Source organism: Sinohyriopsis cumingii, chromosome 18 (assembly GCF_028554795.1).
Source record: "Sinohyriopsis cumingii isolate HCF-2022 chromosome 18, ASM2855479v2, whole genome shotgun sequence".
In the NCBI taxonomy this organism is placed as follows: domain Eukaryota; kingdom Metazoa; phylum Mollusca; class Bivalvia; order Unionida; family Unionidae; genus Sinohyriopsis; species Sinohyriopsis cumingii.
The window spans coordinates 27,616,270-27,628,644 of NC_142978.1; the positions used below are offsets into that span (position 1 = coordinate 27,616,270).

General features: G+C 36.8%; 1 protein-coding gene across 7 annotated transcripts in view; it reads left to right on the forward strand.

Moving 5' to 3' along the window:
* The window catches only part of LOC149776277 (inositol hexakisphosphate kinase 1-like), a 91,385-nt gene that overhangs the window by 63,047 nt on the left and 15,963 nt on the right, over window positions 1-12,375 (forward strand). For 6 of the 7 annotated variants that reach the window (XM_089942716.1, XM_089942718.1, XM_089942720.1 and 3 more), the window contains one exon: window positions 12,044-12,200. In XM_089942716.1, coding sequence (XP_089798842.1) covers window positions 12,044-12,200 — 157 coding nt within the window. Of the gene's footprint in view, window positions 1-7,828; window positions 7,870-12,043; window positions 12,201-12,375 lie in introns of all 7 variants that reach the window. The other variant, XM_089942719.1, reaches the window with a different exon arrangement.

Sequence of the window (12,375 nt, forward strand, 5' to 3'; positions counted from 1 at the left end):
TACGAGATTCCGCGAATGGGTTGCAGGATTACCCAGTATGATAAATGCATTAAATAATGATATTGCTCGAACAACTTCTATGAAACCCATTAATGCAGTTACAAAAGAACATATACCAATACAACGACATGAGTTTTCAAAACAACCGGTATTATGTAATGTTACTATAAGATATTTATATTAACCCGGTGAACCTGAAGGCGGTTAAAAATAAGAGCGTCTGATCCTATTTGGAGTATTACGACACATACAATTTCTAGCTTGGTAGGATCCACGGGTAGACCTGCAATCTACAGATTAGATTCAACTGCTCCTCAACGTGGATTTGTACGCGAGCAGTTACAAATAATTCCTGAAGACACACAATTACCACCGCATTCACTTTTGTAAACTAGCACCTCGACGTCGATTACATTCAAGACAGGTCAGCATCACATCTTCGCCTGTATGACCAAGCTTACTATTAATTCTATCTACAGTAAATTGTCTTGGATTATTATGAATATTGCTCCATAACATTACTGTGTTACAGCTCGCACAATGATTATTTCGCTCTTGTTTCAGTGTCATATTAAATTCAGCATTTATTTCTTACTGTATCATTTTCAATAACATCGCCAACAACAACTTTGTTGTTGTCGCCAGCAATTTCTGTAAAATCAATGACAATTCTCCGCAGCTGATATATTTTTCTGACTCGAGACACTGCGAGATAAACTAAATTTGACCATTCGATACGATCATCGACGATTCAAACATTTGTATCAGAGATGGTTAATCCTCGTGATTAATGAATTGTCATTGCGTATCCTAGCGTCCATGGAGTTTTGTCGATAGTTAACGCGTTCTCAAAAACACTGACAGGAGCTCTAGGTAATATCATTTAGCACAAGATTTTGTTTCTCTGATGATCCTGGTATATCAACGTCGATATTCTGCCGTCGTGTTTCAACCGGTCGATAAAACAACGGTACGGGTAGATTTAAAAACTTTCTTTATCTAACATAAATAATTGTTGTTGAAGTGTAGCACGAACTATCGTTCTACTTGCCACTAACAATTCGTTTGGTCTCCACACTTGCAGAAAATCGTTCAGAGAAGTTTTTGAAATTACTTCACGCATTATTTCACATTGAATTTTATTCGGTTATGGTCTGATTAATTTCTTAAACTTCCTTAATTCTGGATCAAGTGCTCTATGATCATCAGTTATTTCTTCATAATAATCTACATATTTCTTTAACCATTCGTGTGGAGACAATCCAACAAAAGATGGTGGTTGACCATGATAGCCACACATTATTACAGCAGTATTCTTCAATAACAGCTAATCGAGAACTATTTTTAGCGTTTCTAGCGTCACTGTACATATTTGATCCCGAACAATAATCCTTGGAATACATTTCTCGCCCATTCGTTCATGACTCCATCTATCTCCCTTCCATCGAAAGAATTTATGATAAGTGCACGATTTAATATTTCTTTCTCTCATTTCTCTTGCTAGTCTGTGTGTAGGTGTTAATATAATTATATAAAAATTCCTAAACAATTTGATCACACTAGTTTTATCATAACAACCTGGTCCATTGAGATAAACTGTTTTTATGTCTAGCTACAGGATCATATACCGATGGTGCTGATGACAATTTCTGTCGCACATGCCCTTTTGGGCACACGCGACGTAAATCCAGGTAATCAAGCAATGATGACAATCTTGATATTTGATTTTGTGGTAATAAATACCTTTAATCGAAACAACAGTGGATTCAGAATAATCAAGTATATTTTTATTCTCCATTCACCCCATGAAGGCCATGATGCATTTCTGCCGATATGTAGTTGTTCTAACAATTTTTTTATTCTTATTGATATAAAATGAATCCTTAATGACTCTGACAGCAAACTTGGAAACTCTATTTATCATCGATAATAGATTTATGGAAACGTACGCTAGCATTGAAGATCATAAATGAGTAAACTGCGGTGACTCACCATCTTTATAACTCACAATTGTACCTAATTTAGTTCCATTTGGCAAGAAAAATGTTTCTCGACTTATAAACGTATTTTTATTCGTTATATCAGCAATTATAAAATCTAACTCAGCATCAGCTATAATTAATCTTGTACAATGTCTTTTATGATCATATGATCCTCCCTGGGTGAATTTACCGATTATTTTTCTGCCAAGATCTTTTGCTGTTTTACTCTTATAATCAGTTATATGAGGATCTTGTTCAGAATATCCATTTTGTGGCGGTAACCATACTTCTTTCTGAGTATGATATGATATAAATGCTTCACTTACAATCAACGATATCAGTATTTTTACATCGAGCATATATCGTAATAAAACTATTGGTGTCCACATTTTATCTGAAAATGTAATGGTCCAGTTATCAGTGCTCTGGTCATCTCGTCTGTGGGATGTCCAAATCTCTTAGAATACTCAGAACATTCTCCCATACCAAGAAAGCTTCCCGGATAACCTACGACCGTATCAACCGATATAACATCCTTATAATCGTATTTAGTATTCCACAATCCACTGTGTCCGTATTATATTTAACCACGGGGGCCTCGAGAGGCCGAGTGGTCTAAAGCGCTGTCCGTTACGGATCACTGCCATCTCACCTCTGTCTGCGTGGGTTCGAGTCCAGGATGCGACAAATGTGGATATGTGAGAAAGCGTGCCAGTAGCTTTTCGTGGGTCGGTGGTTCTTCCCGAGGTTTTCCCGGGTTCTTCCTCCACCATTAATACTGGCCGCCATGCATAGCCTATCGTGTGCTGAAAAATGGCGTTAAACCCAACAAAAACAACAACAACAATATTCACCTACGTTGTATTTCTTCAAGAAAATCAAACCGAGTTGGTTTCCACGAATTTTTCTTCTGAGCAAAATGAGCCGCGACTGACGGAACGGTAAAACAATTAATCAGTAATTGTTCAGTATATTCAGCAATAAATATCGCCGCGCAAGATTTTTCATTTTTTCATGGAGAGGTTCCTTACGATATATTTCGCCGCTAGGTCTTACAAACTGATCAAACTTTGTTTGTTTTTTTTCGAGCTATCACACAGAGCGAAAATTGCAAATTTAGAAATACTGGAAACTATTTAAAAAATTCCAAGGGTCGTTAAATCCGTAAATACATAAACTGGTGAAGAAATAATATTTCAATCAATGTATGCAGCTGCCAGTTTTTTAATATTTGCATGCTTTCGGTAAATAATATTACTAAATGGGCGTACTCAAAAAATATAAACAAAACGTATTATTTCAGTATCTCCCGATTGTGTTAGATGATAAAACTTGTATCAAGCTTACAGTGCATAAAGCTTCGAGTCACTACTGTTAACTTCTGTAGCAGTCATGAATTCCATCAGTGACCATCCACTAGGGGAAATCCAACAAATTGGTTACCGTCTATATTCGCATAAATTCCTAATGATTCCGAACAGAACGCAATGAAGTTCGAAAAGTCAAGGAATCCTGATCTGTTCAAGGTTTCTTAGCGCCATTAGAGTGTACTAATCATACCAGTATCTTTTGTCGTTTAATTCCTATATACTTCAGTTACACGCGCGATAGTCCATCTGCATTTTCATGTGACCACTCCAGTGGCCTAGTGGTTAGAGCGTTTGCCTGGGATGCGGGAGGTCGTGGGTTCGATCCCCGGCCGAGTCATACCAAAGACTTACAAAAATGGTACTAACAGCTCCCTCGCTTGGCACTCAGCATTAAGAGGTTAGTGTTAGGACTGGTCGGCCCGGTGTCAGAATAATGTGACTGGGTGGGACATCATGTCACATGTCTGCGGCATGATGCCCCAGTGCTAGACATCACTAAAAACTGCCACAATGCATACATCGTAGCGATATGACTGAAACATTGTTAAAGCTACGTTGAAAATCCTAATCACACACATACACACACACACACACACACGCGCGCGCATTCCCATGTAGTTTTCCGCTCCTGTGCTTTATAATGAAGTTGTAATTTTTGTTCTTCAGCAAGCGATGGAATCATTACTGGCATCCACAGTTTTGTTAGTGTTACTTCAGCAACCCCAACGGCAGCGTCACGCCATATTGCATCATTGTCAGTGGCTTTTCTAACAAGTATCACAGTGTGTTTAGCGCCAAGTATAACCTTTCTAACATTTCTGCAAAATCCCCAAAAATATGAGAGTGGAATTGCGCATGAAAACTCTTCATCACCGTTCAACATTAAGCGACGTACGACAAAATCCTACTTTGAAATTTTCATTCATTGATGCAACTTCAGTTCTAGCTGCATTCATTGTTATATATATGTTATCTGGTTGATCAGTTAAGTCTTTTGAAAACATCATTGTTGGACCGGCCGATTTCGTATAATCGTCACTGTATCTTGCAAGGCCAATATTTATTCCGTCAATCATTTATATAGCGCTATTAAATAACGCCATATACGCCATTGTTAACAAAACCAACACGATCACCAATTCCGTATGCTGTATCATATGCTTTTAAAAGTCTACCTTCGACCTCAATAAATGCCTCAGCGGGCAAAAAATATCTACTTGTATCCTGAACTTGTAATTCGATTCTTCCACGTGCGTTAGGTACACGTGCATCATAAGAATAATAATGATAATCACGCACAGACTCATCTTTCAGAACTGGTGCGTCCATGTCAAATGCTGGGTCAGATACACGTCTGAACATTTTTATTATAATTGTTATCGTCTAACACGAAGACTACTTCCGACTATCAGACTTGCAGTTATATTTTTATCTTTTCTTTTTGTGATAGTGGCACACTAGCCAGCTCTGCTAGGTTTTTATTTGCGGCTTGATTTATTATTTTACTAACATTTGCAGGCTTAACTTAAGTGCTGGCCAGGTTCACTGGTGGCTGTGGTTTTCGTCGTATGAATCGAGCTAGTCTATCCTTGATTGCTAAGAATGCTTTACCGGCGACATCACCAACAGCGCTAGAAATTTTTCACGAACAAAATCAATGGATTTCATTTCTAGTTGTTTTGCAGTCGTTATCCTTCTAAATAGATCCTGAACAACATCCCCGAGCCCATCACCGTAAATCGCTTCATAGGTAGGTAATCGCGAATTTATCGCCCTGAACATTACAGGTCCACGTTGAGCATTATGTACGACCATCTTATTTATTATTTATTTATCTGATCACTATGATAATTATCAACGATTTCATCGATAAGAGACCGATAAACATCGATGTCCATGATACCGACTGTAAATAATCTTCGACAAATATCAACTGCTTCATTAATAATTTCTGGAGAATTATTTCCAGCACTTTTTCCTCCTATGAGGATTTCTAGCCGTTCTACGTCAGAAAGAACATTGTTAGGACAGTTTATCAGACAGCGGAAGGGTTTTTACACTGTCAATGACAAGATCTTTTCCGGATTTTTAGCTTAGTTGTTATAATACTGGCTATGGTTGTTGTAACCGTGCAAGATATATATTGCATTAATAAAAATGTCTGCGTGAGTTCGAGTCCAAGGCTCGGCTAGCGTGGGTACGTGGGAAAGCCTGCCAGTAGCTTCTCGTGGGTCGGTGGTTCTTTCCTGGGGTTTCCAGGGTTCTTCCTTCACCAGTTATACTGGCCGCCATGTATATCATATCTTGTGCTGAAAAATGGCGTTAAACCCTAGAACAACAACAACACGACTTACAGCATCATTGACATACTCAGGTTTCAAAACTCTTTCTCGCTGATCAAAACTTTGCTCGGCAAACTCAGCTAATGTATCTTGCTTTTAGTTTATTTTATGAAAGCAATACTATTTTACGTAAATTTATCATTTACATCAATTTTGGCTCCTGCTTGTTCTGTTTCTGTTTCTGATTCTGGTATACGATCTTTTATATCGCCTATTTCACCACGAGCTTGGTCAATACCCTCAAGTATTTCTCGCATTGGTTGAGCAGCAGCTATTTCACCTGGAAGTTCTCGTAGAATCTTTTTTTTTCTGCTATTTTTCCAGTTGCTTTAGCGGTTTGCTCTAACGTAGGAAGACCTTTGGTAGCCTCTGTAACTCCTTCGGCATGCTCGTAACCGGTTTAAATAATTGTTCTGCACCCTCTGAAAATTCCACTTGGGACTCCTGACGCGCTTGTAAGTTGCTGCTTGACAGCATCGCGAACAGGGATATATTTTGTTATTGCCTCTAATCGCTCTCGAGCTCATCTAGCCGTGTAAGATTCCATTATTGATATAATAATGAATTAATTACTCCTACATTTACAGCAGCAGAGGAGGTGCGACCTTAGTGAAACGTCACGGTGGGTAAACACGCGCGCATACTTTAAAAAACAAAATAACGCAAAAGGTCTGTTCATCTCCTCTGCTGCTAAGCCCATCTTGCTTAGTCCTTTTGTTCATCTATTAGCATTAGGAAGCCCACCTTTTTCAGTCCTTTTGTTCATCTAATAGCATTAGGAAGCCCATCTTTTTCAGTCCTTTTGTTCATCTTATAGCATCAAAATGACCATGACTAACTTTCATTGATAGATTTCAAATAAACAGTGACCACAACTTAATTAATGCCGTCCGGGTTTAATGAATTTACAAACTTACAATACTGTAGCATTTGTGGTATTCTCACACGCTACCTACGGGTGGCCTGAGATTTATTTTTATTAATACAAGTTCTGTTCTGTTCTTCTATATTGAATCGACAGATTTCATCATCAATTAGAATAATCTCCCTGAAAGGGTTGTCGGCTATATTTGGTTCAATCTCTACAGGATTATTGTTCAAGGGCATAGTAGTTGGGTTTTCCAAATGGGGGGCTTCATTAATACAGTATTTTTACTATGAACTGTGGGGTTGATATCTCGACATGCTTTGATTTTTTTAAAAAAGATTTGTAATTCTTGGGTGGGTTTTTGTTTAAATTAACGAAAGTTTTCGTAGTATTAGTTTCAGCCTTTAATTTCATACAAGTGGATGATCCACAAGTTGGCCGATATGGAGGTACCAATGAAGGTTTACAACGTCATCTGAAAATAGTTTGGCCGATACAGTAACTTCTGTTCCTAATTTTACAACATATACAACGTTCAGAATTTTAATGTTACATAGTAACAGGGTAAGCCTCGTAGATGCGTGTGTGTGTCGGCAGGTAAATGTGTGTGGCTTAATAACATTAAACCGTGTGTAGGCCCCTAAGTATTACTAATATCAATACTCTTATATTTTATGGGCGCTTAATATCACTAATATGAGTACCCATACCTATGCAGGGCCCCAAGTACCTCTAACGTGTGTAGGCCCCCTAAGAATCATAATTATCAGTTCCCCTTCCTCGGCAGGGCCGTAAGTACCACTAATATCAGTACCCTTACATCGGTAAGGAGCTAAGTACCAGTAAATTGTGTGCAGGGCCCTAAGTACCACTAATATCAGTACCCTCACCCCCACCACTTTCTCTGGCGGAGTACTAAAGTGATCCGTTATTTATTATGTTTTAAAGTATTTTCGCACATTTTCAATACAGTATACTCATACTATTACGCAATAAAAAGTCCTTTGTTTATTCCATCAACAAAATGTACAGAAAACGACTCTATGGATGAGCGCAACAATCGTGTAAAAAATTGTTCTGTGTCATATAGACATTTATGTTTTGTAAGAGTACACGAACTACTTGTTAACTTGATTTGTGACAGCGTAGCTCCATCTCCACATGTAGGATCAACTGATATCTTAATAGGTCGAGGCCACGATATTGTAGTTAGGCCTTAAGTAGGTCAATTCATTAAGCTCTGGGACCCTTTTTTCTCTTTGCTAGCATGCATTTGCACAAGCGGACCTTTGTCAGAGACTCAGCAGGTATGGTATATTCCTGTCATTCGCATGTGCACACAGAAGTAGATATGCAAGCGATTGTCGTGTGACTCACTATTTTTAATAGTTCACCCACTTTATCTGTGTAACGGGCTCAATCCGTAAATGGAGCACTGCACTGTATCATCCCATGATAATGTAATCTTGCTGGAAGGGCCAAACGTTCTGAAAAGTTTTATTACATTACTTCTAATGGACTTATACCACTGTTCATGTTTTTGTTAGAATCTACTTCATAACAAGTGGTCTAAATGGGACTGAAATTGCAGAAATGTGCCTGATAGTTAAATACAAGGGTTCTCTGCATATGACATGTGTTATCAAGACACTTTCTGTTAAAATTGCTTCAGATTCTGTGGGTTTTTTTAGTTATGAAAAAGTTTTTTTGAAGGTTTCTCTCTTTGCAGTATCTTCAGTCAGTTAAAATGATAGATCAACAGCAATTGTAAGGTCTTACTGGGGTGTCTACAAGTGAATTTTAATCCAATTTTTCTCAGCAATTTTTAGAAGTCGTTCAAAGGATTTTCATTTCTTTAGTAACAGCCGCCATATCGGATTACGAATAGATGTCATTTGTATTTGAAAAACCTTTCCAACAAGATGTCTTCTTCTAAATTTAGGTCAAATTATGTGGAACTGCTATTGAGAAGACAGCGTTTAAAGACTGGGGGCGGGGAGAGATGGATGTCCTTGGCATAAACTTGAAAGTTTCTCATGCAAGGATACATTCTGTCCAATAATTTGGTCGCAGTCTGTTGAGCTCTTTTGCGAAGAAGTCATCGCATGATTTCTCTACAGTTTAGTAATAGTGGTCATATCATATTGTGTTGTGCGTTCGTCAACAATTGCTATTTTAAACATATGTAAATGATTGGTCAATTTTGACCGCTTTTTGTAGAGAGCATCTTTTTAAGAAGAGCTTTAGAACGCATGCAAATCTACCATGAAGTATGGCCGACGTTACTAAAAATAGAAAAGAAATGTTTGTTAAAAATAGTGAAATAGTTTAAAATCTGTACGGTTGCTAAAAATAGAAAAACCAAACTACTTCTCAAAAAGCCCTTAATTGAAATTTATCAAATTTAGCAGAAATCATTTTGGTATTAAGTGCTTTAAAAGTTATAGAAATGATGCTGATCCGCAGTCAAATATGACTACCATTGTTAAAAATATAAAAACCTAAAAACATCTTCTCCAAAACAGCACAACAGAATTTGGTCATATTTGAGAGAAAGCATTTTGACAAGAATACCTTTCCAGCTTTAAAAACAGGATGACAATATGTCATTGAATTTGGTCGCCGTTGCAAAAGAAGAAAATTCCAGAAACGTCTTCGCCAAAAACCTTTGATCAGAATTTAACCTGACTTGACAATAAACATCTTAACATAAAGAACTTTAACATTTTTACAAAATGATTCCGATTCATCTTCGGGTATGGCGCCGTTATTATGAATAGAAAAATACTTTATACAACTTCTTCAAACCCGCTGAATAGAATTTGGCGAAACTTTGTATGGCATCCTAGAATGAATACCTTTCAAGTTCATGTAACAAATGCTGCTTCGCCATCAATTAATGCGGCCATTGCAAAACAATATTAAAAATCAACTTTTAAACAAAAACAACAAAAACAAAGAAAGAAAACAAAAAGCGTTCAATAGAATTTTATCAGCGTTAGGCAGAAATCACCATGATCTAAAGGGCTTTCGAAAGTGTAAACCTGTTGTGGGTCCGCCTTCAAATATGTCAGCGATTATTTTAAAAAAAAACGAAATTTAAATGGTTTCTTCTTATATGTGAACAGAATTTGAATACAGCTGGCAGAAAGCATCCTCGCCTAAAGACCTTTCAATGCCGATCCACCTTTAAAGACGACCGCCATTACTAAAAATGAAAATAACATTTTTGAATGACAAATGACCTCTTCTTCAAAACGTTTGAATATAATTTGTCCAAACATGACAAAAATAATTCTGGTAATACAGACCTTTCAGTTTTTACAAATGATGATGATCCATCATCAGATATGGCCAAAAAATATTAAAAGTAAAATGAAAATGTTTTAACGATTTAAGTTTAAAGATCACATAACTAAATTTGAACCTTTTTGACAGACAGGACCTTGGCAATGAAGGTTTTAAAATTTAAACAGATAATGCCAATCCACAACTTACAGTTGAAATACATTTACACAGCTTTATCAAAAGCAAAACTTGTGAGTACAGTTTAACTAACTTGGACACTAAGCTTCCTGGTATAGCGACTTTTCAATAATGGACGCATAAAGCTGGCGTGCGATCACATATGAATTAAGATATATAAACTAGAGAAAGGTTAAAACATTTGTGTTCATAATACTGGCAGTAAACAGCATCAGATGAAATATATGGATAGCATCATCGTATTGACCCACATTTCTTCTTCAACTGCTCTTTCTAATGTTAGCCATGTGAGTGGTAAACTTATTTGGGGTACACTTGTTTTGCATTGGATACAATTGTTTTATTTCTGGACACTTTGTGTAGTATTCATTTGAATATTTGCAAGTCTGTGATAGATGGGTTTTGTTTATACGGCTTTCACAAACCTTCAGCGTGATCCACTTTTCATGGACGTAAATATCAACTTTTATACTGCATGTATTTTCTTACATTTCATATCATTTATTCATTCCTTAGCATGGTGTCAAAATTACTTTCGTTCATTAATGATTTCATTCATTCAGTAATTCATGTTTTGACATTTTCATCAGTTCATAAATTCATTCAAATATCTTGTTTTACATGTATGATAAGAAAGAATTTATCACAGTTGCTTTACCCATTCGGACCTTAATCAACACCTTAAAGAAGATTATTATGATTAAAAGGGGAACCAGTGTCTGCAAACACTCATTTCATTATATTATATGATTAGCTTTCCACATAAAAAAAAACTTTACAAATTTTAAATTTGACAATATCTTAATATTCTAAGCGCCAGGTTGTCTAATGCACTCGCCTTTACAGATTACTCACACATCTCACCTCTGTCCGTGTGAGTTCGAATCTCTGTTCGACTGACGTGGGTATTTTCGAAGCTTGCCAGTAGGTCTGAATAAGTGAGAGGTTCTCCCCTGGTACCTTCCCCTCCAAACATACTGGCCGACATGTATAGCCTACCATTGGCTGAAAAATGGCGTTAAACCCACAAAACAACCAAACCAAACAACAACAACAACCTGGTATGCTTGCGCATTCTGTAGAAAGCATACTGGCTACCCAGTCATGTGTGTACTAAGGTAATGTTGAATAGATAAAACAGTTGTCGCGTTTTTTCTGCATACTTTAATTATTAACTCATTTGGTATGTCTACACACTTTAATAGCGAACTGAAAACAAACAAGCTTCGATACATCCATATTTCGTATAGAGGAAAATCGCAGAGATGAGATTGTATTGTGTCGCGCACGCATGCCTAACCTACATAAAGCTCTTTTAGAGTGAACCTCGACTGGAGCGTGTGGATGTCCATTGATACTGAAGCACACACCTCTCCACTGTACCGACTTCCAAACTGCGAGACATAAATTTTATGATGAAAAACAATATCAAGCAGCTTTTTTGTTCCGCACCCAAAATATCTTTGACTTTCTAATAGAATGTTCACTTTTGATCATAAATATTAAGAACTTGGTCAATCTTTACAACAAAAAAAAATCAAAATGTTATCGTCTTTTGCCTTGTATCTTGTGAATGATACATCATGAACTTTTGTTTGGAAAGGTTTCTCGTCCTGACGACTGTGTCAATATTTAACCTTAACATTTTTACAATCTTTCTATGAAATTTGCAGTTTATCTTCAAGAACTGCATATTTAGATTTAATTGGAAGGTTTTATCTTCTTTAATATTTTTCGTAATTTTTCTATATATATTTGTAGAACTTTACTTTTAATCGGCACTTAAACTCTACACATACACTTGTATCCAAATGAGATGTTTCAAATGAGATGTTCCAAATGAGATGTTCCAAATGAGATGATTCAAATGAGGTGATTCAAATGAGATGTTTCAAATGAGATGTTCCAAACTGGTTACTTTATAATACATCTGTATTAACTATATTTAGGTTCACCTCAAATGTCTGCAGATAAAAGTTATTGTTTTCTTTCTAGGTGAAGTAGATGTACTTTACCGGTGTGGTGATGACGGAGTAACGACTTTAATAGCTTCTGTACCGAAATCCCTGGTGGGAATGTTCGAAAGGAAGGATAAACGCAAGAAAATTCCATCTTCATCAGAGGGGGACTACAGATTAAAGAGCCACAGTTGGTGTGTTGTATAACAACTACTTTGTACAAATAATGTTAAAAGCAGCAACAACAGCATGCTAGTAGTAGTAGTTGTAGTAGTAGTGTAATAACTATGGTTATGGTTGTTGTAGCAATGAGAATAGAAGGGCAACAAAAGAGGTGGTAGGAGTAGCGTGACGTGTTATATTCACCAT